The sequence below is a fragment of the Rosa rugosa genome, chromosome 3 (genome assembly GCF_958449725.1).
Source record: "Rosa rugosa chromosome 3, drRosRugo1.1, whole genome shotgun sequence".
Taxonomy (NCBI): domain Eukaryota; kingdom Viridiplantae; phylum Streptophyta; class Magnoliopsida; order Rosales; family Rosaceae; genus Rosa; species Rosa rugosa.
Genome location: NC_084822.1, coordinates 12,432,726 through 12,454,196, shown reverse-complemented (window position 1 = coordinate 12,454,196; position 21,471 = coordinate 12,432,726). Strand labels below are relative to the sequence as shown.

Sequence of the window (21,471 nt, the reverse complement as noted above, 5' to 3'; positions counted from 1 at the left end):
TTTGGTCATGCAAAAAATTTAGTCTCTCTCTCTCTCTCTCTCTCTCTTTTTGGGTCTGAACAAAAATTCATAGTTCACGGGTAAGCAAAATCATGTGGTCATGTGGAAATTACTTCAGTGACTCGAACCTTCTTAAACTCGGAAACAATTCCATTTCTATGATATAAGAATGCTCTACCAAAATAAGCAAAAGAACAAACCGCAGCCTCTTACTTGCTACGCATGCTGAGTATGTTTTAGCCTTCAAGGTAAGGAAGAGAGAAAACATATTCATGCAGGTGTGAACGATTTGACATGCATGATGTTTAATGTTGATTCTTTATCAAACTATCAACATGTCAATACATCTTGTAGGAAAAGTAGAGAATTGACTCATTTTTATCTATTATACATACATAACACTCACAACAGAGGGTAGCATAATCTTGTAGGAATTGGAAGAGCTTCATGATTCCACATAACACTAAATACATACAAACAGATGACAGACGTGATACGATACAATACGAAATGGAAAGTTACCAAAAGTGCGAGTACCATATTTCTCGGGCTACAAGACCTTAAAGATCACAAATTAGCTCAAACTGATGTTACAGTTGATCGATGGCTTCAGTTGTTCAATATGTGAACAACAATTCTGTTTTCCTTTAGGAACTGAAATTGGCACTGACTGCCCACCTTGACTTGGTTAGCAACTGCAAAAGCACCCCACCCTTTAGTCATGAAGACCGTGTTACGGTAACGGGAAAGCTTCACTTTGTACCATTTTGTTCCCTCAGAATTTTTCAGGTAAACAACTTCACAGTTTCCTGAAGAAAGATTTTCCCCATAGAACGGTTTGGGCATGTACTGCATAACCAACACACAATCAACACAGAACCAACCAGAGAAAAAGAAATTCAAGTAAACATTCAGAAGACTACAATTCATTCACAAATGTAGTTGCCTGGCTTGCTTACCACTTGACTTAGCCTGTTGATTTTGCATGTAAAGTATTGCAATTTGGATTTGAACAGTTCACCAGATCCTTGGTAATCTTCTTCCTCTTCTTTGACCTCTCTGAGTACATCAAATTCAGAATTTGGAATGTGCTTACCTGCAGCTTCACATTCAATATAAACAAGCAGAATCAGAGAGAGCCACAAGTTACATGGGTATTCCAATAGTATGTATATATAATATCTGATTAAATTACCCGAGTCTTTACACGTGACAGGATATTTTCTTGGTCTACCACGAGGCCTCTTAGTACTCTCAAAAGTAGTTTTTGCTGGTGTAACAGGAGGCCTCTTAGTACTCTCAGAAGTTTTTTTTGTTGCTCTAACAGGAGGCCTCTTAGTACTCTTAGAGGTAGGTTTTGTTGGTCTACTGAGACGCCTCTTGGTATACTCCTCAGTAGTTTTTGTTGGTCTACCACGAAGCATTTCAGTACTCTTAGAAGCGCATTTGTCTGTAGTGTTATTGCAATCTACTTCCTCTTCTTTAACCTCTTTGAGCTTATCAGCTTCACATACAAAGTATAACATACAAAAACATAATCATGAGTTGTATGAGATCGAGTAGTAATAATCTATATAGCAACATTTAACCACATACTGACATACCTGAATTGCCTGTGCTAGATTTTCTTGGTCTCCTAACAGGCCTTTTAGTACTCCTAGATGAGGTTGTGTGTTGGTCTGTTTTGATGTCAGGAAAATCCATTCTCTCACACCCATTCTTGTCGTAAACCTTTATGCTGAAACGCATTTTTCCGTTGTATATGAACACTAAAAACTCTTTGTCACCCAAGCAGGCATCTCTCAGAAACTCCTGCCATCCATCTTTCAAATACACATCTCCTCCCGATTTTCTCACTTCAACCTTCCATGACCACTCTTGGGATCGCTTCAACTTTAATGTCACCCTTTTAGAAAGTTTGTTCACAATGTGCTTCCGGAGGAATCTCGGTGGGATTCTCTTCAAGACACAACAAAAAGAAAGGAGAAACCAGTATTACAGATAATGAAATTCAAGGAGAAGTGAAGAATGCTTATAACATTCTAAATTAAACAGCTGCAAAACATCAACAGCATTTAAGAAAATGCATGAAAATTGATTACCAAATGCTCAGTGCTGTAGCCAGGTAGAATAACCTTGAAGAAGCTAGGCTTTTTCTCCTCAACACCATTCCTGGATATCTTCACCATTTCTTTTCCTATGTCAAAGTAATTGACAATTTGTTTAGAAAGAAAAAAAAAATAAGATACAAAGGGGAAGATCCAACCCAAAGCACAAACAAACCAGCAATCTTTCTTTCTTTGGACAGAAATCACAAAACAAGAAATCAAACTGGAAAACTCAGTTACTTGACATGATATTAGCGCCCTCTAGGAAAAACAGAACCAGAAGAACATAGTATACTGAAGAATTAAACATCACAGAACAAGAAAATTCACTTGATCATAGATACTATTAATGCCCTGGAAATTAAAAAGTATTTGAGGCATGGAGGAAACAGAATAAGCATTCAAGACCCAGAAAAGAAAAAGTTCACTAAATTAAAGAACTCACCCAACAAGGCTTGAACTTGAGAGAGCAGATAGTGAAGGGGTATTTGACAATGGCTTCTTTGTTTGGTGAAAAATTTGTTATGAGTTTGAACTTGATCTACTGCAACTGGGGAGACCCCATCAGAGTTTAAAGGGGTTCTCTCCTTCGTGGAAAAATGACAATTCACTCATAATTTGCAGTGAAGAAATGGAAAATGGGAAACATGATTAGGGACCCGTATAGGTTACTTTGTTATTATTTATGGTAATTGAACACATTTATGGCAGTATTTCCATAAATGTACATTAGCAGCCTAAGATTCCAATTCATATTAAAGATGGGTAATTTTAAAAAGCAGTGAGAGTAAAAAGTTAATATTATCTTTTCCTAGATGCATCACATCTCAGTGATCTCACATGGGGGTCACTGTTACATGATTTTGACCATGCATATGAATTTGCAAATATTTCTGCCTGATTTTATGGTACTGAAATGAATAATGGAGGGCATGTATGAAGTCGAAGGGTGGCTATTCCAGAACAGAGTGGTTATTTCATATGGCTCACCAAATCTAAATTAACACTTATAATCTCATACACCATTTCGACACTAAATACAGCATAATCATCCCATAATAAGAAATAATACCAACATATTAGGTGGTGAGAAGAGAACCCTAAAGTTAGCTCACAAAAAAAAAAAAAAAAACTGCTTAACTGCAGCTTCAAAATGATCAGTGGTTTTGCCTAATTATGTGAACCACCATCTTGCTTTTGCTCTTGAGCTCAAACAAGCAATCATCTCCTATTTCAACTCCGTTACCCCGTGCAAAAGAAACCCATCCACATGACAACATAATTGTATTATTGCTAGGAACACCATTCACTTCCCATCTGTCTCCCTCTGTATTTTCCAGGATGAATTTGTAGTAGTCAGGAGGAAGAAGATGCTTCCTACAGAAGCCTGTGGGCAAATCCTGCATGAAGAGCATCAAATCTATCAATTTAACATGTAAAGATCTAATATTCATAAGATTTTTCTAATGTAAGGTTATGAATTGACTCTAAGGGTACAAATTGAAGGCTGATGGGCAAGAAGTCAATCTGTTTGAAGCTTACAGTTGTACTAATGAAAAATGAAAACAAAGTAAACAGGTTGGATTGCTTACCACTCCATAGACTTTATTAATGGTTCGGATAAAAGCGGGGGATCTTGATTCAGTATGCTCTATGGGAATACTGGATTCACCATTTGGAGTGTGTTCAGCTGCAGTTTCACATATGAAACTAAACCCTCAGCAAATACACGAGTTATTTTAATCTACTAATAATATGCACTTAGCAACATGTGGTCACACAAATATACCTGCATCACCGCTCTTTCTTGGTCTACCACGAGGTCTTTTAGTACTGTTTCTGGATTCACCATTTAGAGTGTGTTCAGCTGCAGTTTCACATATGAAAGTAAAACATTAGCAACTATATGAATTAGTTTGATCCACTAATAATATGCACTTAGCAACATGTGGTCACACAAATATACCTGCATCACCGCTCTTTCTTGGTCTACCACGAGGTCTTTTAGTACTGTTACTGGATTCACCATTTAGAGTGTGTTCAGCTGCAGTTTCACATATGAAAGTAAAACATTAGCAACTACATGAGTTAGTTTGATCCACTAATAATATGCACTTAGCAACATGTGGTCACAAAAATATACCTGCATCACCGCTCTTTCTTGGTCTACCACGTGGTCTTTTAGTATTGTTAATAAAGGTGGATTGTTGATGCCTTCTCAAAGCAGGAGCTTTGGTTCTCTTACAACAATCCTTCTCAAAAATATCTATGCTGAAATGCATATTTCCATCATATCCAAACACCAAGAACTCTGAATCACCTAAGGAATTATCTCTTAGAAACTCTTGCCAGCCTTCCTTGAGATAAATATCCCTTCCTATCTTATGGACTCTGACATTCCATGAAGAATCTGCAGAACTGCTCAGAGTCAAAGTTGCCCTTATAGAGAGTTCATTCAAGATGTGCTTCCTGAATGCTGGTGGGATTCTCTTCAAGAAATAACAAAAAGAAAGAAGAACTTATAAAATCAGATTATGCAAATGGAGGAAAATGCATTAGCAATATTTTAGGAAAGAGCTAACATTTCACACTGATCAAGAGACAATATATATAGTTTAACCTTAATAAAAGGAAAACATATTATGCAGTAAAAATCACTACAGATCCTTAAAAATCAAACACTGCTGACAAACCCACAAGATCTCCAACAGCAAATATGTTATCATCAAAGAAATATAATGTCACGCCCCGAATTTTGAATAATCAATTCAAATCCGAAACATGAATAATAACAAATTACAACTAACATCCTGAATTTTTTTCTCACAAACAACCACACTTCACAACTCTCAAATTTACAATAACCCAAATCCTCAAGTTATTTATTACAGCACACTCCCACCAAATCAAATTGTAATGCTCAAATGAGCTTAACTCGCCTCACTATTACAATTGCTGTAAAACTATAACCATTGCTCTAACCGCACGATCACCGTCCTGGTTCTCCTGTCCTGTAGGATTACCCGCTACACAATTTGAATAGTGTACCGGGAGTTGCAACAACACAAAACCCGGTAAGCTTTTTACAGCCAGTATGAGTAAACAAGAAAGAACTGTTGATTTATTAAATTACAATTCAAGTAAAATTCAACAGTATTACGTCTGCAAAGAGACATCAAACCACTCATGGAAAACCACAAGGAATACATTTTCACAATCCTCAAATCACAATACACCACACTGGTCCTGCAAACACCCAACCCACATAACACCACTCTGGTCCATCCCAATAACACGTTAGAGCTCTAACTGCCTCGTTACCTCTGACACCTTGGCCTAGGGTCAAGCAACGGCAAAAATACTTCGGTTAACACTATAACCGTCGCGCTTTGGACATCCCCATCCTCAGCACCATATACTTCGGTTAATAATAAACCGTCGCACTTTGGACATCCCCGTCCTCGGTACACAACTTCGGTTAATAATAAACCGTCGCACTTTGGACATCCCCGTCCTCAGTACACAACTTCGGTTAATAATAAACCGTCGCACTTTGGACATCCCCGTCCTCAGTACACAAACACTCCGGTTATCCATAACCGTCAAACTTCGGACACCTCGTCCTCAGAATCCTACATTCTCCAACTCTATACATACTCCAATGTAAATCATGAATATTAACAAGAACTCATCAATCATGATCATCACATATAAATATGATAAGTCAAATTTCAAACCATAATAAATAAATCATCACAATTCCACACTCTTCAATGTCACACCATTCCACATATAATCACGTAAATATATATATATATACGTAATCACCCACTCAGGAATGACCACTAATACCAACTATAGTTCACACAAGAAAATCATGAAATTCATTTTGTATAATTAAATCATTTTACTTACCTATGGACCGTAGTTGATCAAGTCCATATGATTTAAAACAAATATTTATTCCATAAATATTTTCACACAATTACTACAGAAAATAAAGTAATTAAAGGTACTCGGTTCGTAATATGAACCACGTGAGGTTTACTCACCTCTAATCCCGCTGCGTCTTCTTAACAGCTCAAAATACGATTCACAATCGTCCGCCAACTCAAACCGTCAATCACCTAATCAAACATGACCTTAACTTAGCCAATAACTCAAAAACATAATCAAACGACAATCCAACGGTCGGATTGAAATTAAATGATGATCCAACGGTCGGATCCTCACGGATCGCCTTCCTAATCACTGTTTTGCATTTATACGAAGATCCAACGGTCGGATCTTCGCCCATGACCACACAAAGCCACTGGGACAGTCATAAGATCATCATATCAAAACTACAAGTCCATCTGACGGTCCTAACTTCACAGATCACAAATCTAACGATCGAAATCGATCTAAACTTAAAAATTCATAACTTAATCATACGATATCCAAAAATTGCGTATAATATATCGAAATGATCGTATTGAAATATAGAATCTGAAAATGTACAGAAACCATATTTTTGATCCCCGGAGGTGGCCGGAAAGGGCCGCCGGAGTTAGTGGCAGAGCCGCCGCCGACCACCACCAATGGTGTCGGGGCCGGGCTGCTCTTCTTCCTCTCATCATGCTTAACAACTTTCATAACTAGCACGAAGTCTGAAAATGACCGGAAGGGGTCGAAAATTACCTTGAACAGTATGAAGGTGGCCGGAATTTTCCAGAAACCGGCGAGAAACTGCAGAAAACGGCGAGCTCCAATTCGACGTAAAAACGTCAATTTAAGGCTTCGATTCCTTCTGAAGAGTTGTTAAGAAACTCAAGAAGAACTCACTGGTTCAAGAATCACAGAAAAATATGGTCTGTAGCTCGAGATATACCGATCGAAAGCTTCGGTGGTCGGAAAAATTCCAGAATTTTGCAGAATCCGGCAAGGCTCGATTTCGACGTCAAAGATTCAATTTCAGGCCTCGATGCCTTCTAGAGAGTTGTTAACAACATCAAGGGGAACCCACTGGAAAAAGAATCAATCAAAACGATGCACTACAGCTCGCGATATCTTGATCGAAAGTCTTCGTGGTCGGAAATTTTCCAGAATCCGGCGAGCTTGAATTCCGACGTAAAAACTTCAACCTCAGGCCTCGATCCCTTCTTGAGAGTTGTTAATAATCTCAAGGTGAACTCACCAGGCCAAGAATCACAAGAAAAGGTGGTCTATAACTCGAGAAAATCGGATTCGAAGGTGGTTTTCGAATTAAAGCCGGCCGAGCTCCGACGAACGTGAATCCGGTCACTCCAGGTGCGATCCTTCTAGGATGATGATCAGCATGTTGAGGTGAGTTCAGGGAGCTAAGGATCGTGAGTTTTGGTGGCCGGAATTAGGAGAAAACCGGCGTTGACTGTTTTTGGCTCAAACCTTGCAGCTCCGGTTTGCCGGATTTGAGGCCGTTCCGGGGAAAGTGGTCACGTCCAGTAGCTAGACGACGTCGAGGCGAAGCCGTGGACACCTCGAGAGCGGCTTGAGGTGGCCGGACGGTGGCGCTGCTGGCAGAGGAAGAACGCCCAGAAAGAAGAGAAAAAGGTCGGGGGAGAGGAGAGAGAAGAGAGAAAACCGGGGGAGAAAATAGAAAGAATAGGAAATTTTGGGATTTAAGAAAAATTCCAGAAATTCTCCATATTTATAGAAAAAAAATCCCGATTTTCAAATATTCATAACTTATTCATACAAACTCCGAATATTGCGTTCAACATACGCACGAGATCGTATCGACGAGCTCTACAACTTTCATGAAGAAAGTTTTCCCAAATTCTGTACGTATAAGAAGTCACTTTTTAAGACCCCCTAAATAACGTTCGTTTTCGAAATAAAATCGTTCGAACTAATTCCACAACTCCTTCAAGCTTCGTATTCGTGCCCACGCCTACGAAATCATTTCCAAAATGACATCGGACGTTAATTTGAATTTTTCGGGTATTACAATCTACCCTCCTTAAAGAAATTTCGTCCCGAAATTTAAGCGCAAGTTAATTCCTCTCGATTAAGGTTGACCTAACCATAGAATCTCCATCTTTTCCAAATCTGTAGTAATCTACAGAGCCTCAGCTCTTTGTATAAAAATACATTCCTATGGCCACTAAATCCTTTCATCACAAACGTAAACTCACACAACAACTGCTCAACAACACTCCACATCACATACACAAAATCGTCACATGGATCATCTCATAGATCCTCACATAGATCAACACTTTGTACTGGCATACAAGCACAGTAAACACTCCCACAAAGTGTTTCGCTACTCAATTAGCATCACGGTAAGTCTCTATAGTAAAACTCAAGCATGCACCATTCTACACAACAATAGAGATGCATCACTCAAAACAATTCGTCCCCAAAAGCATGCCAATAAAATATGTTACCCAGTGATGATGACTTGGGCTTGCTTAATCCTTGGGCTAAGCATTAGGGCTGGCCAATTGGGCCGAAGAAACCGAACCATCCACATTTCGAACCGGCCCGAACCAATTTGGGTTTAACATTTGGGCCTACCATTCGGGCCGAACAATTGGGCTTAACATTTGGGCTTACCAATCGGGCCGAACAATTGGGCTTACTATTTGGGCCTACCAACTTCCAGCTCGGCTACGGTATGAAATTGTACATACCGTATATAAGTATGTATACCGTACAGACCGTATATACGTATGCATACCGTACAGACCGTATATACGTATGTATGCCGTACATACCGTATATACGTCCGTATATCAAGCATATACGAGATCCAAAAATATTTGTAAGAGGTAAGGTTCGAACTCCCGACCTCGAACACGAAGGTTTTGCTCCCAACCACTGAAGCAAGAGCTGCCTTCATTAATATATGCTCACGTGTTATATTTATTATGTCATAAGCGACATAAATAAAATAACGGGAGAGGCAAGGTTCGAACCTCTGACCTCTTGTACAAGAGCTTTGCTCTTCAACCACTAGAGCACCAGCTGCACTCGTTATTCTCCATGCAACTCCTTTTATTTATTCTATCATAAGCGATAGAATAAAAACAAACTGTCGGTACACTCCACGTGCCACGACACGTCGCTTTCGTGATTTACGGAAAGCAGATCCCTTTCGGCGAAAGCTGTCTGCCACAGCGTCTCGAGATTCGCTCGGTCCCCCTACACGCTCTCCACGCGCCCACAACTTTTCCGTGTTTTTGGGCGACTTTAATCCAACGCGTAGTTTGAATCTCTGAGATCGTCCATCCAACGATGGAGATCTGCTCACCTTGTTCTATAAATAGGTGCATTCGGGGAATGAGACTATTCACACCAAAGAAAAGAAAATTTCCCCAGAGTTTTAGCCATCCTCTCTCAATTCTCTTCTTCCATCCGATAACTCAAATCTCTTCTTCCATTCTCACATTTTCTCAACCCTATCTTGTGCTCTATATAAACCTCCTTTTATCTCCTCCAGATTTTACTCGGTTTTGTCTAAGCGTGCAGTTTCAAATTCCTTCTCCTTCATCATGGTTCGAACCAAGATTACCGCTCGCATGAGCGTCAATCAACGCTGTGTTCTCTCTTTAGAAGAAGAGGGTCGTCAAGCGGCCGCTTGCGCTGGCCTCACTCGTCCTGGAGACCATCGTCCTATACGTGAGCGTAGCCGCAGTCCCCCTCCTCTGCCTCGTCGTTCTCCCAGACTGCATCCCAGCGAGTCCTCTTCCTCCCTAGCTGCTCGTGCTCCTCGGCCTGTGGCCACCCTGGAAAGCTTGTCAGACTCAATTGATGCACTGCGTTCCTCCCTCCGTGATGGTATTATGGTGACGGATTGGCGAGTCACATTTATGATCGATTACATCACTGACATGAACCTCTCTTTGATCCGTTGCCACACCGCAATGAACAAGCTTGCTCAGGAGGTCAATAACATGCAGTGTCATCCTCCTGGGTTTCCTTGCAAGGAAGTTGTTGCGTCACTCCACAAGGACCCTCCTCCTGCGGCTGAAACCAGCAAAAGGGCTGCCACTCGTCCGCGCACCGCTCCTCATGTTCCTTGGGAAGATCTTGACTCAACCAGTAGTGACTCGCAGGACAGTGAAGAGGTCGATGATCAAGTCACCAAACTCAGGGAGGAGATTGCTGAGCTTTCCCAATCAAAGGGGAAGAAGTAAAAACAATTCATCTTTTAGTTATTGTATTTCTTTTTCTGCATTTTAACTTTCGTTGTACAATAACTTTATTTTGCTTTTGACTTGTAATAAGACTGAATGTATGTGGTAGTCTTTTCTTTAAAAACAACCAACAACGCCACCAAGAATCGAACCTTGGTCACCCATTGCTCTTTCAAAATTAGCCAGCTCTGCTGCACTCGTACTTCTAGTAATTCCTTGAAGTTTTCTAGATTAGTCTCCAACCTTACGTAAGACATATCTTGATTCACCAATCAATACTGGTAAAGCACCTAATATCTCACCCTAACTATACCCCCGTTCAAAATCCTATTCTCACAACATCTGTTCCAAGGCATTGATAATACAACACTAGCACCCCTAGGGTTGCAAAACAACATTATCACCTCAGCTCATATGTCGACACAATGTCTCTTCACAATCAACCCTATCACAAGGTCGTATAAATTTTTCCATATGTCAAACCATACACAAAATCTATCATAGAGATATATCCCCAATAATCACTCTCAAAACGCAACTGTAAATCAAGTCACACAAAGGTCTAGCTAAAATCAAGGAATAATAAAGCTAAACACTTCCCAAGCTTTGCATACAACTTTTCTTTTCTTAGAATCTCCAGCACACACCATAGATGCTATTGCTACAGGTACCATACTTTTCCTCACATCGATAATAAACTCTACTACCCTCCTTATAGGTAACCTAAGTATCTCCCAAATTACATCACTACACTCAAAAATCAATATAGTCTTGAGAATTCTACCCCATAATCTCTCACCCTCCTATCATCTTGAGTTAGTGAGATCAATTCTCATTCCAACTGCTCATATATTCTCAATTTATACTAATAACTCAATCTCACACAAGATTAGTATAGTTACCTCAAAGCCACTTTAAACACATCACCCATGCCAATTACCAAAACCCCACTAAGACATCTCGTTACAAAACAAGATATCTATTATTTGACATGTACATCTCATCCAAAAACATATGTACGTCCAACTTAAGAAGGCAAACTTTCTATCCATTAATACTCGTATCCACACTAGGTACGTGCATAGGTCCACACCATGCCTTCAACCAAACACTTCAACAATCAAAAGAACCTCATTTCCATAAAACAATTCTCACTGACTCAACAGAGTTAAATCCGAAGGTTTCCATTCCTTAAAGATTATAACTCGCGGCAACTGAACTCATTCTAATACGAACTTCCAAAACAACTTTAAGGTTCAATGTACTACCCCTTTCGAATATCCATCACCTAAGAAGTATAGTATGCTTGGCTAATACACGTATAGCACTTAAAACATGGCATGAGTCAAATACAAGTCCATATTAGCCAAGTCAATACTACAGGGAAGGTATTCACGTTCCTAAAACGACCTAGCGGCCTAAACAACTCCCAACACTCACGCATACCCAATGACTTAGCCAATACCGAAGAGCACACGATGGGGATCCGCTGCAGACGGGCCATCACTCGGAAAGTATTGACACATCACCAAATATGCACCTTACGCTCTGATACCAAACTGTCACGCCCCGAATTTTGAATAATCAATTCAAATCCGAAACATGAATAATAACAAATTACAACTAACATCCTGAATTTTTTTCTCACAAACAACCACACTTCACAACTCTCAAATTTACAATAACCCAAATCCTCAAGTTATTTATTACAGCACACTCCCACCAAATCAAATTGTAATGCTCAAATGAGCTTAACTCGCCTCACTATTACAATTGCTGTAAAACTATAACCATTGCTCTAACCGCACGATCACCGTCCTGGTTCTCCTGTCCTGTAGGATTACCCGCTACACAATTTGAATAGTGTACCGGGAGTTGCAACAACACAAAACCCGGTAAGCTTTTTACAGCCAGTATGAGTAAACAAGAAAGAACTGTTGATTTATTAAATTACAATTCAAGTAAAATTCAACAGTATTACGTCTGCAAAGAGACATCAAACCACTCATGGAAAACCACAAGGAATACATTTTCACAATCCTCAAATCACAATACACCACACTGGTCCTGCAAACACCCAACCCACATAACACCACTCTGGTCCATCCCAATAACACGTTAGAGCTCTAACTGCCTCGTTACCTCTGACACCTTGGCCTAGGGTCAAGCAACGGCAAAAATACTTCGGTTAACACTATAACCGTCGCGCTTTGGACATCCCCATCCTCAGCACCATATACTTCGGTTAATAATAAACCGTCGCACTTTGGACATCCCCGTCCTCGGTACACAACTTCGGTTAATAATAAACCGTCGCACTTTGGACATCCCCGTCCTCAGTACACAACTTCGGTTAATAATAAACCGTCGCACTTTGGACATCCCCGTCCTCAGTACACAAACACTCCGGTTATCCATAACCGTCAAACTTCGGACACCTCGTCCTCAGAATCCTACATTCTCCAACTCTATACATACTCCAATGTAAATCATGAATATTAACAAGAACTCATCAATCATGATCATCACATATAAATATGATAAGTCAAATTTCAAACCATAATAAATAAATCATCACAATTCCACACTCTTCAATGTCACACCATTCCACATATAATCACGTAAATATATATATATATATACGTAATCACCCACTCAGGAATGACCACTAATACCAACTATAGTTCACACAAGAAAATCATGAAATTCATTTTGTATAATTAAATCATTTTACTTACCTATGGACCGTAGTTGATCAAGTCCATATGATTTAAAACAAATATTTATTCCATAAATATTTTCACACAATTACTACAGAAAATAAAGTAATTAAAGGTACTCGGTTCGTAATATGAACCACGTGAGGTTTACTCACCTCTAATCCCGCTGCGTCTTCTTAACAGCTCAAAATACGATTCACAATCGTCCGCCAACTCAAACCGTCAATCACCTAATCAAACATGACCTTAACTTAGCCAATAACTCAAAAACATAATCAAACGACAATCCAACGGTCGGATTGAAATTAAATGATGATCCAACGGTCGGATCCTCACGGATCGCCTTCCTAATCACTGTTTTGCATTTATACGAAGATCCAACGGTCGGATCTTCGCCCATGACCACACAAAGCCACTGGGACAGTCATAAGATCATCATATCAAAACTACAAGTCCATCTGACGGTCCTAACTTCACAGATCACAAATCTAACGATCGAAATCGATCTAAACTTAAAAATTCATAACTTAATCATACGATATCCAAAAATTGCGTATAATATATCGAAATGATCGTATTGAAATATAGAATCTGAAAATGTACAGAAACCATATTTTTGATCCCCGGAGGTGGCCGGAAAGGGCCGCCGGAGTTAGTGGCAGAGCCGCCGCCGACCACCACCAATGGTGTCGGGGCCGGGCTGCTCTTCTTCCTCTCATCATGCTTAACAACTTTCATAACTAGCACGAAGTCTGAAAATGACCGGAAGGGGTCGAAAATTACCTTGAACAGTATGAAGGTGGCCGGAATTTTCCAGAAACCGGCGAGAAACTGCAGAAAACGGCGAGCTCCAATTCGACGTAAAAACGTCAATTTAAGGCTTCGATTCCTTCTGAAGAGTTGTTAAGAAACTCAAGAAGAACTCACTGGTTCAAGAATCACAGAAAAATATGGTCTGTAGCTCGAGATATACCGATCGAAAGCTTCGGTGGTCGGAAAAATTCCAGAATTTTGCAGAATCCGGCAAGGCTCGATTTCGACGTCAAAGATTCAATTTCAGGCCTCGATGCCTTCTAGAGAGTTGTTAACAACATCAAGGGGAACCCACTGGAAAAAGAATCAATCAAAACGATGCACTACAGCTCGCGATATCTTGATCGAAAGTCTTCGTGGTCGGAAATTTTCCAGAATCCGGCGAGCTTGAATTCCGACGTAAAAACTTCAACCTCAGGCCTCGATCCCTTCTTGAGAGTTGTTAATAATCTCAAGGTGAACTCACCAGGCCAAGAATCACAAGAAAAGGTGGTCTATAACTCGAGAAAATCGGATTCGAAGGTGGTTTTCGAATTAAAGCCGGCCGAGCTCCGACGAACGTGAATCCGGTCACTCCAGGTGCGATCCTTCTAGGATGATGATCAGCATGTTGAGGTGAGTTCAGGGAGCTAAGGATCGTGAGTTTTGGTGGCCGGAATTAGGAGAAAACCGGCGTTGACTGTTTTTGGCTCAAACCTTGCAGCTCCGGTTTGCCGGATTTGAGGCCGTTCCGGGGAAAGTGGTCACGTCCAGTAGCTAGACGACGTCGAGGCGAAGCCGTGGACACCTCGAGAGCGGCTTGAGGTGGCCGGACGGTGGCGCTGCTGGCAGAGGAAGAACGCCCAGAAAGAAGAGAAAAAGGTCGGGGGAGAGGAGAGAGAAGAGAGAAAACCGGGGGAGAAAATAGAAAGAATAGGAAATTTTGGGATTTAAGAAAAATTCCAGAAATTCTCCATATTTATAGAAAAAAAATCCCGATTTTCAAATATTCATAACTTATTCATACAAACTCCGAATATTGCGTTCAACATACGCACGAGATCGTATCGACGAGCTCTACAACTTTCATGAAGAAAGTTTTCCCAAATTCTGTACGTATAAGAAGTCACTTTTTAAGACCCCCTAAATAACGTTCGTTTTCGAAATAAAATCGTTCGAACTAATTCCACAACTCCTTCAAGCTTCGTATTCGTGCCCACGCCTACGAAATCATTTCCAAAATGACATCGGACGTTAATTTGAATTTTTCGGGTATTACATATAAAATTTGGCCATATAACCTTATCTCAGAAATATAGTCCTTTTCCACTTCACCCTTTCAAAGGTAGTGTATATCAAAAAGTTAAAGATGGACTTTACACAAGAAATAGCCGGGAAAGGTGAACAGAAAACAGACATCTACACCTCATCAGTTCATAATCAACAGACAGATCTCATCATATGGCCAAAAAGAAAGGAGTTTCATTATCAGGACGAATATGGTTTCTACTAATTTCTCCTCAGGTTTCTTGGTATTCAAAAGAGAGTATCTACATATTTTACTACATAAAATCCAATTAGCGAGAATGTATTTTAAAGAGATCTAAAATCTAACGGTGATAGCTACTGTCCGAAATCCATAAACCTTTTTTGTACAACATCCAAACCAAAGAAAGACACAGGCACATACATGTTAAGACATGATCTAGTAGTAACAAAGTAATCAGAAACAAAAACAGGAAATTAAAGACATGGACTTGTAAAAACAGGTAGAGCTTGAAATTACCAGATGATCTGTGTTGAATCCGGGCTTGATTATCTTGAAGAAGGTACGACCCTTCTGCTCCTCCATACCACCATTGTTGAATCCTGCTCTCGCCATTTCTTGGATGCCTTGAACAGACTCAAAGTTTTACTCTTATATCTTAGTTACTACACGAGAGAACAAGATTGAGAGAGAGAGAGAGAGAGAGAGAGACCCGCGCAGGGGGTTTCAGTTTGGATTGGGTTAAATATTACAAAATGCATATTCAAGACTTATAAGCCTAGTTTAATTTAAAAGACATGAATAGCTTGGTACTGCTGTTAATGATTACTGCAGATTTAAGAAAGGAGTGAACAGAATCAAAAACCTAAAAAAAAGGAGCAGTGTCTTAAAACTTCTCTGATTGCACGAACATACTTATCAATATATAAGTACCAGCACTCATTAAAAAATAATGCTATTACAATTCCAAACAGACAAAACCCAATTTTAAGCGTCAACAACAATGAAAGACCCTCTCGATGGGGTCTAGATGAAACCAGAATTTGAACCTTGGTGTGCTATAACATCAACCATGACATGAGGCAAACCACAAACAATAATATCAACTTTGCCAAGACCTAAAATTAACCATCAGCAATTATTCAAGATGCGAATAGAACTACGCACCAGGAAACATGGCACAACAAATTCACCAACACTAATATGTCGAACACGATTTGACTCAATGGAAATCAAGAAAAACATTCACAAACTTACGTAAAATTTGAAATCTTGAAATTGATTGCAGTTGTTTACTAAATATATCCTAAATACCAAAGTAAAAGGAAGAAGAGCATACTTGCAGTGAAGAGTGCAGCTTTCAAGTTTTCTTTTGCTGATGGATTGTATCAGTGAGTAAGAAATTTCTTGCAATGAAGTTGTATCTGGAGGATGAGCCAAAAATGGGGGCTTTAGGTGAGGCCTGACGACGTCAATGCAACTGGTAAAAGATGTGGGACGGAATAATATCATTAAATCAGGAAATACAAAGCAATTGTATTTGGAGTAAGCCCCTTGCTATTGTAGAACTCAATCAACCAATAAATCCTTCAGAAGACAATTTACTTTGAATATATGAATTATTGCTTCCCTAAAAAGAAATCTAACTCATATATGAGTTCCCTACAAGGGTTTATATACAGTAGTGAAACTAATAGATATTGATCAGTCTATATTAGCCCATGATCTTATCTAAAGCACAATTATCAACACAGCACATGAAGGAATCCAAACCAAAACTTATCTCAGCTACAAATGGTTGAGTGGGATATTAATACAGCTATCCCCCATTCAAACAACAAAACTAGAAAACAAAAAATGCCCATAAAAATTCTAGAGAAAAATTCTTGGAAAAAAAAAAAAAAGAAGAAGAAGAAGAAGGTCAACAGGCCAGAAACACTACCATGAAATTACCTGAACAATTGCTGGTCTGTGTGCAATTCTGGGTGGTTGCTGTTGTGTTGTGTTGTGTTGCTGAGACAAAGCGGGTGGGGAAGATGAGGGAAGCAACACATTCCTCAGTCTTAGGTTGTCCCTTGCTTTCAACCCTACTCTTGACCAAAACAAATATAAAACTAGGCTCAGTTCTACTCTACTCAGAAAGCAATAAATGCTTTTCTTTATCCAGTGAACAATAATTTGAAGCTCTAGCAGGTGGCACTGCAATTACTACTCATAAAGTATTGAAGAGTGACCCATCATCCGCAGAGTTGGTTTATGTCATTCTAATTTGGGTAAGCATCTAACCATAATGGAGACAACCTCTATGCAATAAACATCGGTTACCTTTTTGGGTAACAATGTGACCATGACGTTCTACAAGTCTGACTAGTCAAGTCATGGGCTATAGACTTGTCATCACTAAAAAGCAGCAAGGTGAATTCACATGTAGATTTTATCACCCATTATATATGTCTTCATGAACAATGTGGCTAACTTGGTTTTTTGACTAAAAGATAAACAGGTAATGCCATCATCTTAATTAGGACACAAACAACTCTTAATTCAATATATGTTCAAGACTATAAAGGTAAGCGCAAGTCTAAAATAATAATTACATATTTGATGTTTTCACGATTAAACGTCTGCAACCCTATATTAACTCCTACATTAACTTGGTCCAATACATCATTGAAAAGTAATACAAGTACTAATAATGAAAAGAAAAGAAAAAACTTCAAAATCTCACACCTTATATTACCATACTGTCATTAGCTACAAACTCATCGGTTTTGAAAAATGTAACTGCCATCTTGTCTCTAATCACTAGCTCAAGTAAATCACCCCAAGCTTCATTTGGTTACCATGTGAAAAAGTAGTCCGCCCAGCAGAAAATTAGTGCGTTCAAATGGAAGATGGCATGTACTGTCTAGGTCTCTTCCTTTGAATTACTTTTGAAAGCATTCTCCGTAGACCTTGTAGAGATAACTCTGGGGACAGCCTGCATGAGTCATCAATCCAAAAGGTTATATATCATTCATAAGACCTTTATTTTTCTATATGGCAAGGGTTTATAGAAATACGAAGGGGACTAATTGTGTCTAGAACATAATGGCTAATTACAGTTCTCACTCGAAGATATATGTTGATGTTTTTGGAATCAGTCACATACATAAACTTATATGAAAGGAAATGAAAACAAAGGAAAAGGTTGGCTTGCTGGCTTACCAGAATATTATATTTTCTAATAATGCTTTTAAAATGAGGGAATTTGGATATGATATATCCAGCAGCTTCCCAATTCGCAGTTATGCTGTCTTGGTACTTTTCTTTCTAATGTCTTTGAATTTATCTGCATCTGATTTCACATGATATGATGTTAGACACCACTGATCCTCAAAAACTTAAGCTTTAAGGGTAATGGAATAACAATCTATCTCAATCTAATACATGAATGTGGTTCTGATACCTGGATTATCATAGAGGTGCTTACTGCTGCTGACGGGGAATTTTGTTGTCTACCACAAAGGTTTTTTTGTTAAGCATACACTTTTCTTCTTGGTCAGCCACAAAGTCTTTTACTCCTCGTGGAGGTGAACTTTTGATGTACTCATGGTATCGAGAAAATTGACTCTCACATCCACTCTTTTCCAAAACTTGGATGCCGAAATGCATATTCCCCTCGCATCTAAATACTAAAAACTCATGGTCACCTAATGTGTTATCGTTTATAAACTCCTGCTAGCCAAACTGAATACTCATAGCGCCGAGGAGGGGGATAACGAACCTTCAAAGTGTTGTTTTGTCATTACCAGATTCCTTTCTTGATTTCATGTTTGTGCCCCTCGGATATTTTGAACACTCAAGTTTGTCCTCTCCCAAGTCATCACCAGCCATGCCCTCGTTCCCAAACTCATCACTCCTATGCATAGGCATGTTGAACCACACATTAGTCTGCTCTCATTCTTCTTGTTTTTCACAATTTGAAGAGCAAGACGAACACGATGGACTGCAGAATTAAACTGAAACCAACCAACATTTATTCAATGAAATTCTCCATGGTAGTTCTAATATATGCACATGCAATGCAGTCAGAAAGCGAATAGCCATATTGAATCAATGCTCCCATATCATGAAATTCCATTGTCTCCCACAATTCGCTTTGTGCCTTATAACATAAACACTACAGTCACAAGTGTTGTTCTGTCTTGGATTAAAGTCAGGAGTAATGATAGTAAATGTTGCGAACTGAAACACTAGGTCCAAAAATACCATGATATCATCTTTGTAAACAAGGTCCATGTGAATCAGCTGATAGTTAAACAAAATTATAAACAATATTTCATGAACAATCTGAAGAATCCTTCAATTTCAGATCATCACTTTCAGACAGTTTAGTCACTGTATACTTCCAGAATCCTAACGGGATCATCTTCAAGAAAGATACAAAAAACAAAGAAAGAAAGTAAACTTTCAAAACTAGGAAAATTTTCATATACAAGTTAAATTATGAAGTAGGTAGCTCTATTGTTTTGTTTTTATGTAACTTGTCTACACTACAGTTAAATGCATGACCAGTGACCAAAACATAGAAATAAAGTTCTATCCATTTTAAGATTTTGGCTCTCACCCTATATTCAAAAAAGACTTCAGTTTCTCACCTTCTTTTTCTTAAACTTTTCCTTAACCACCTCATGTAATGGCCTGTAGGGATTAGGACAAATTATACTTTCTTTCTGAAGATCTGTATAAAAATTATAGAGATGGTTGCTGAGAGTGCTATATTTCTGATAAGGCATAGTGAATAAGCAACAAAGACAGAAACAATAGACAATGGATTAATGACCATCTAAAATTACTCATAGGTTACCTGTTTCCTTAAAATTAGAATGAGGTAAATCAGGAGCTACCTCTGGATCGACATTCATTCTAAGAGTTTTTGGCACTCCAGACCTACAAAGGCAATTTAAAGAGTAAGAAATTATACGTCATCAAATCAATTCTACAGTGTATCCTCAAAGACATCTTCAAAATGAAAGAATAGGGAGAAGGAGCAGACAAGAACTGAATACATTCTAAGACTTTAACTGAATTAACCGTGTGGATAACCATTAACAAGAACTGAATACCTAACAGAGTTTATACAGTGGATCACCAAACCAACCCAACTAGGATAAAAACCGAACTTAAGAAGGCAAGGGAATTTATCAAATCACTTGTTCTTAACACTGACAAGCAAAATGGAAAGATCTATTTCAAACACATTTTATCCTGATGGTTTATCGAATCTATAAACAAACATCAATCAGTACTATATAAAATTAGGCAAAAGAAAATAGTGCAAGCATGAATGGATGGAAGGATAGATCAAACACGTTTCATCCCAATGATTTATAGAATCAATAAACATCAATCAGTAGATTCAGTACCATCAATCTCGGATGTTAATGTTCTTCCCACCATTCTCCAACTTTTTTCTGTCCTGAAATTCAACAAGCGTGCATTAAATATTGTGACAAAGCATGATGCTATTTCAACAGATAATGAATCACATGCAGTTCCCTTCAAATTGAACACCATAACATCTCATTTGCAAACTGAGATCAACTAACACAAGAAACTGAGTCTTGATATTAATTATTTGCAAAGACTACAAATATGGATGTAATTACAAGAAATGCAGGAATATCAAATATTGCGAGAGAAGTTTTACTTTGCATTGTTCCTAGTTACTAGGAATTCGAGGTACTGTTTCACCATTCCTACATGTTCTTCCCTCCATTTTTCAAATGGGATGATGATGATCTTTGGAATTGAATGATCGAACAACAAAAGAATTGAGACGAACGGCATCGGAAGAGATCTAATTTTAGACAAACTAACTAGGAGATCATAGAACAGAAAGAAGTGTGTGGATGAGCTGCTCTAGAAACTAGAGTTGTACAGAAAATGGACGTGAATATATTGGCTGAAGTGAACTACAGAGAGTCAGAGAGAGTTGTTAAACAATTGACATAAAGCTGCAGAGAACAGAGAATTGATTCTCTGCGTGAATCGGACAACTGGTAAGAGTTGTTAAACAATTGACATAAAGCTGCAGAGAACAGAGAATCGATTCTCTGAGTGAATCGGGCAACTGGTCTTTTGACTTTGCTTCGTACAAGTTGACCAAATCAGAAGTAGGGTTTGGGTTTTTTTTAACCAAAGAATCGACAAATTAAATCGAACCAAACTGACAAATATTTAAACCAAGTTAAATAAAACTCCCGGTTCAGTTATTACAGAGACCTGTAAATGGACTACGTTTGGAACATATCAACTTAAATCTAAATCTGTTTATTAACAAGAAAATCCAACTCGACCCAATCCGATAACTTGGCGAATCATCAATAATTCAATCCAAATCCATATCTAGCTAATGGATACGCAGTCCACTAGTTCTA

General features: G+C 38.8%; 2 protein-coding genes and 2 long non-coding RNA genes across 17 annotated transcripts; all 4 read right to left on the bottom strand.

Annotated features, from left to right (window-relative positions):
- Positions 1 to 295: 295 nt before the first annotated feature.
- On the bottom strand, positions 296 to 2,772 carry LOC133736488 (B3 domain-containing protein REM23-like). 3 transcript variants are annotated; one of them, XM_062163986.1, is made up of 6 exons: positions 2,554 to 2,772; positions 2,103 to 2,197; positions 1,605 to 1,959; positions 1,196 to 1,504; positions 960 to 1,102; positions 296 to 849 (listed from the first exon to the last, which is right to left on the bottom strand). In XM_062163986.1, exons 2-6 carry the CDS (start codon positions 2,187 to 2,189, stop codon positions 610 to 612), a joined length of 1,134 nt encoding a protein of 377 aa, XP_062019970.1. In that variant the 5' UTR covers positions 2,190 to 2,197; positions 2,554 to 2,772; the 3' UTR covers positions 296 to 609. The 3 variants fall into 3 exon arrangements, with proteins under 3 accessions (XP_062019970.1, XP_062019971.1, XP_062019972.1); XM_062163987.1 differs by having other exon boundaries at positions 2,103 to 2,191; XM_062163988.1 differs by having other exon boundaries at positions 960 to 1,096; positions 2,554 to 2,771.
- Positions 2,773 to 3,080: 308 nt separating this feature from the next.
- LOC133736489 (B3 domain-containing protein Os01g0723500-like) lies at positions 3,081 to 21,195 on the bottom strand. 12 transcript variants are annotated; one of them, XM_062163992.1, is made up of 16 exons: positions 20,742 to 21,194; positions 20,458 to 20,510; positions 19,899 to 19,981; positions 19,690 to 19,772; positions 18,816 to 19,050; positions 18,498 to 18,723; positions 18,257 to 18,386; positions 17,780 to 18,029; positions 17,003 to 17,136; positions 16,389 to 16,529; positions 15,569 to 15,714; positions 4,252 to 4,597; positions 4,075 to 4,152; positions 3,898 to 3,975; positions 3,701 to 3,798; positions 3,081 to 3,508 (listed from the first exon to the last, which is right to left on the bottom strand). In XM_062163992.1, exons 11-16 carry the CDS (start codon positions 15,662 to 15,664, stop codon positions 3,266 to 3,268), a joined length of 939 nt encoding a protein of 312 aa, XP_062019976.1. In that variant the 5' UTR covers positions 15,665 to 15,714; positions 16,389 to 16,529; positions 17,003 to 17,136; positions 17,780 to 18,029; positions 18,257 to 18,386; positions 18,498 to 18,723; positions 18,816 to 19,050; positions 19,690 to 19,772; positions 19,899 to 19,981; positions 20,458 to 20,510; positions 20,742 to 21,194; the 3' UTR covers positions 3,081 to 3,265. The 12 variants fall into 12 exon arrangements, with proteins under 12 accessions (XP_062019976.1, XP_062019978.1, XP_062019980.1 ...); XM_062163994.1 differs by having other exon boundaries at positions 18,498 to 18,716; XM_062163996.1 differs by having other exon boundaries at positions 15,569 to 15,685; positions 18,498 to 19,050; positions 20,742 to 21,195.
- LOC133736493 (uncharacterized) lies at positions 4,880 to 8,077 on the bottom strand. Its single transcript, XR_009859587.1, has 3 exons — positions 6,789 to 8,077; positions 6,161 to 6,235; positions 4,880 to 5,134 (listed from the first exon to the last, which is right to left on the bottom strand). It is a non-coding gene; the product is annotated as an uncharacterized LOC133736493 (long non-coding RNA).
- LOC133736492 (uncharacterized) lies at positions 11,091 to 15,046 on the bottom strand. Its single transcript, XR_009859586.1, has 3 exons — positions 13,774 to 15,046; positions 13,146 to 13,220; positions 11,091 to 12,117 (listed from the first exon to the last, which is right to left on the bottom strand). It is a non-coding gene; the product is annotated as an uncharacterized LOC133736492 (long non-coding RNA).
- Positions 21,196 to 21,471: the final 276 nt, after the last annotated feature.

Bases quoted from the DNA above. Each gene is read 5' to 3' on its own strand.
- LOC133736488 (XM_062163986.1), bottom strand. From the start codon at position 2,189: ATGGTGAAGATATCCAGGAATGGTGTTGAGGAGAAAAAGCCTAGCTTC. The intron at 1,103-1,195 runs GTAATTTAATCA...TTGAATGTGAAG, and splicing joins TGTCACGTGTAAAGACTCGG to CTGCAGGTAAGCACATTCCA. The intron at 850-959 runs GTAAGCAAGCCA...TTGGTTATGCAG, and splicing joins TCAACAGGCTAAGTCAAGTG to TACATGCCCAAACCGTTCTA.
- LOC133736489 (XM_062163996.1), bottom strand. From the start codon at position 15,664: ATGGCGAGAGCAGGATTCAACAATGGTGGTATGGAGGAGCAGAAGGGT. The intron at 3,976-4,074 runs GTATATTTGTGT...GTGAAACTGCAG, and splicing joins AAGAAAGAGCGGTGATGCAG to CTGAACACACTCTAAATGGT. The intron at 3,799-3,897 runs GTATATTTGTGT...GTGAAACTGCAG, and splicing joins AAGAAAGAGCGGTGATGCAG to CTGAACACACTCCAAATGGT.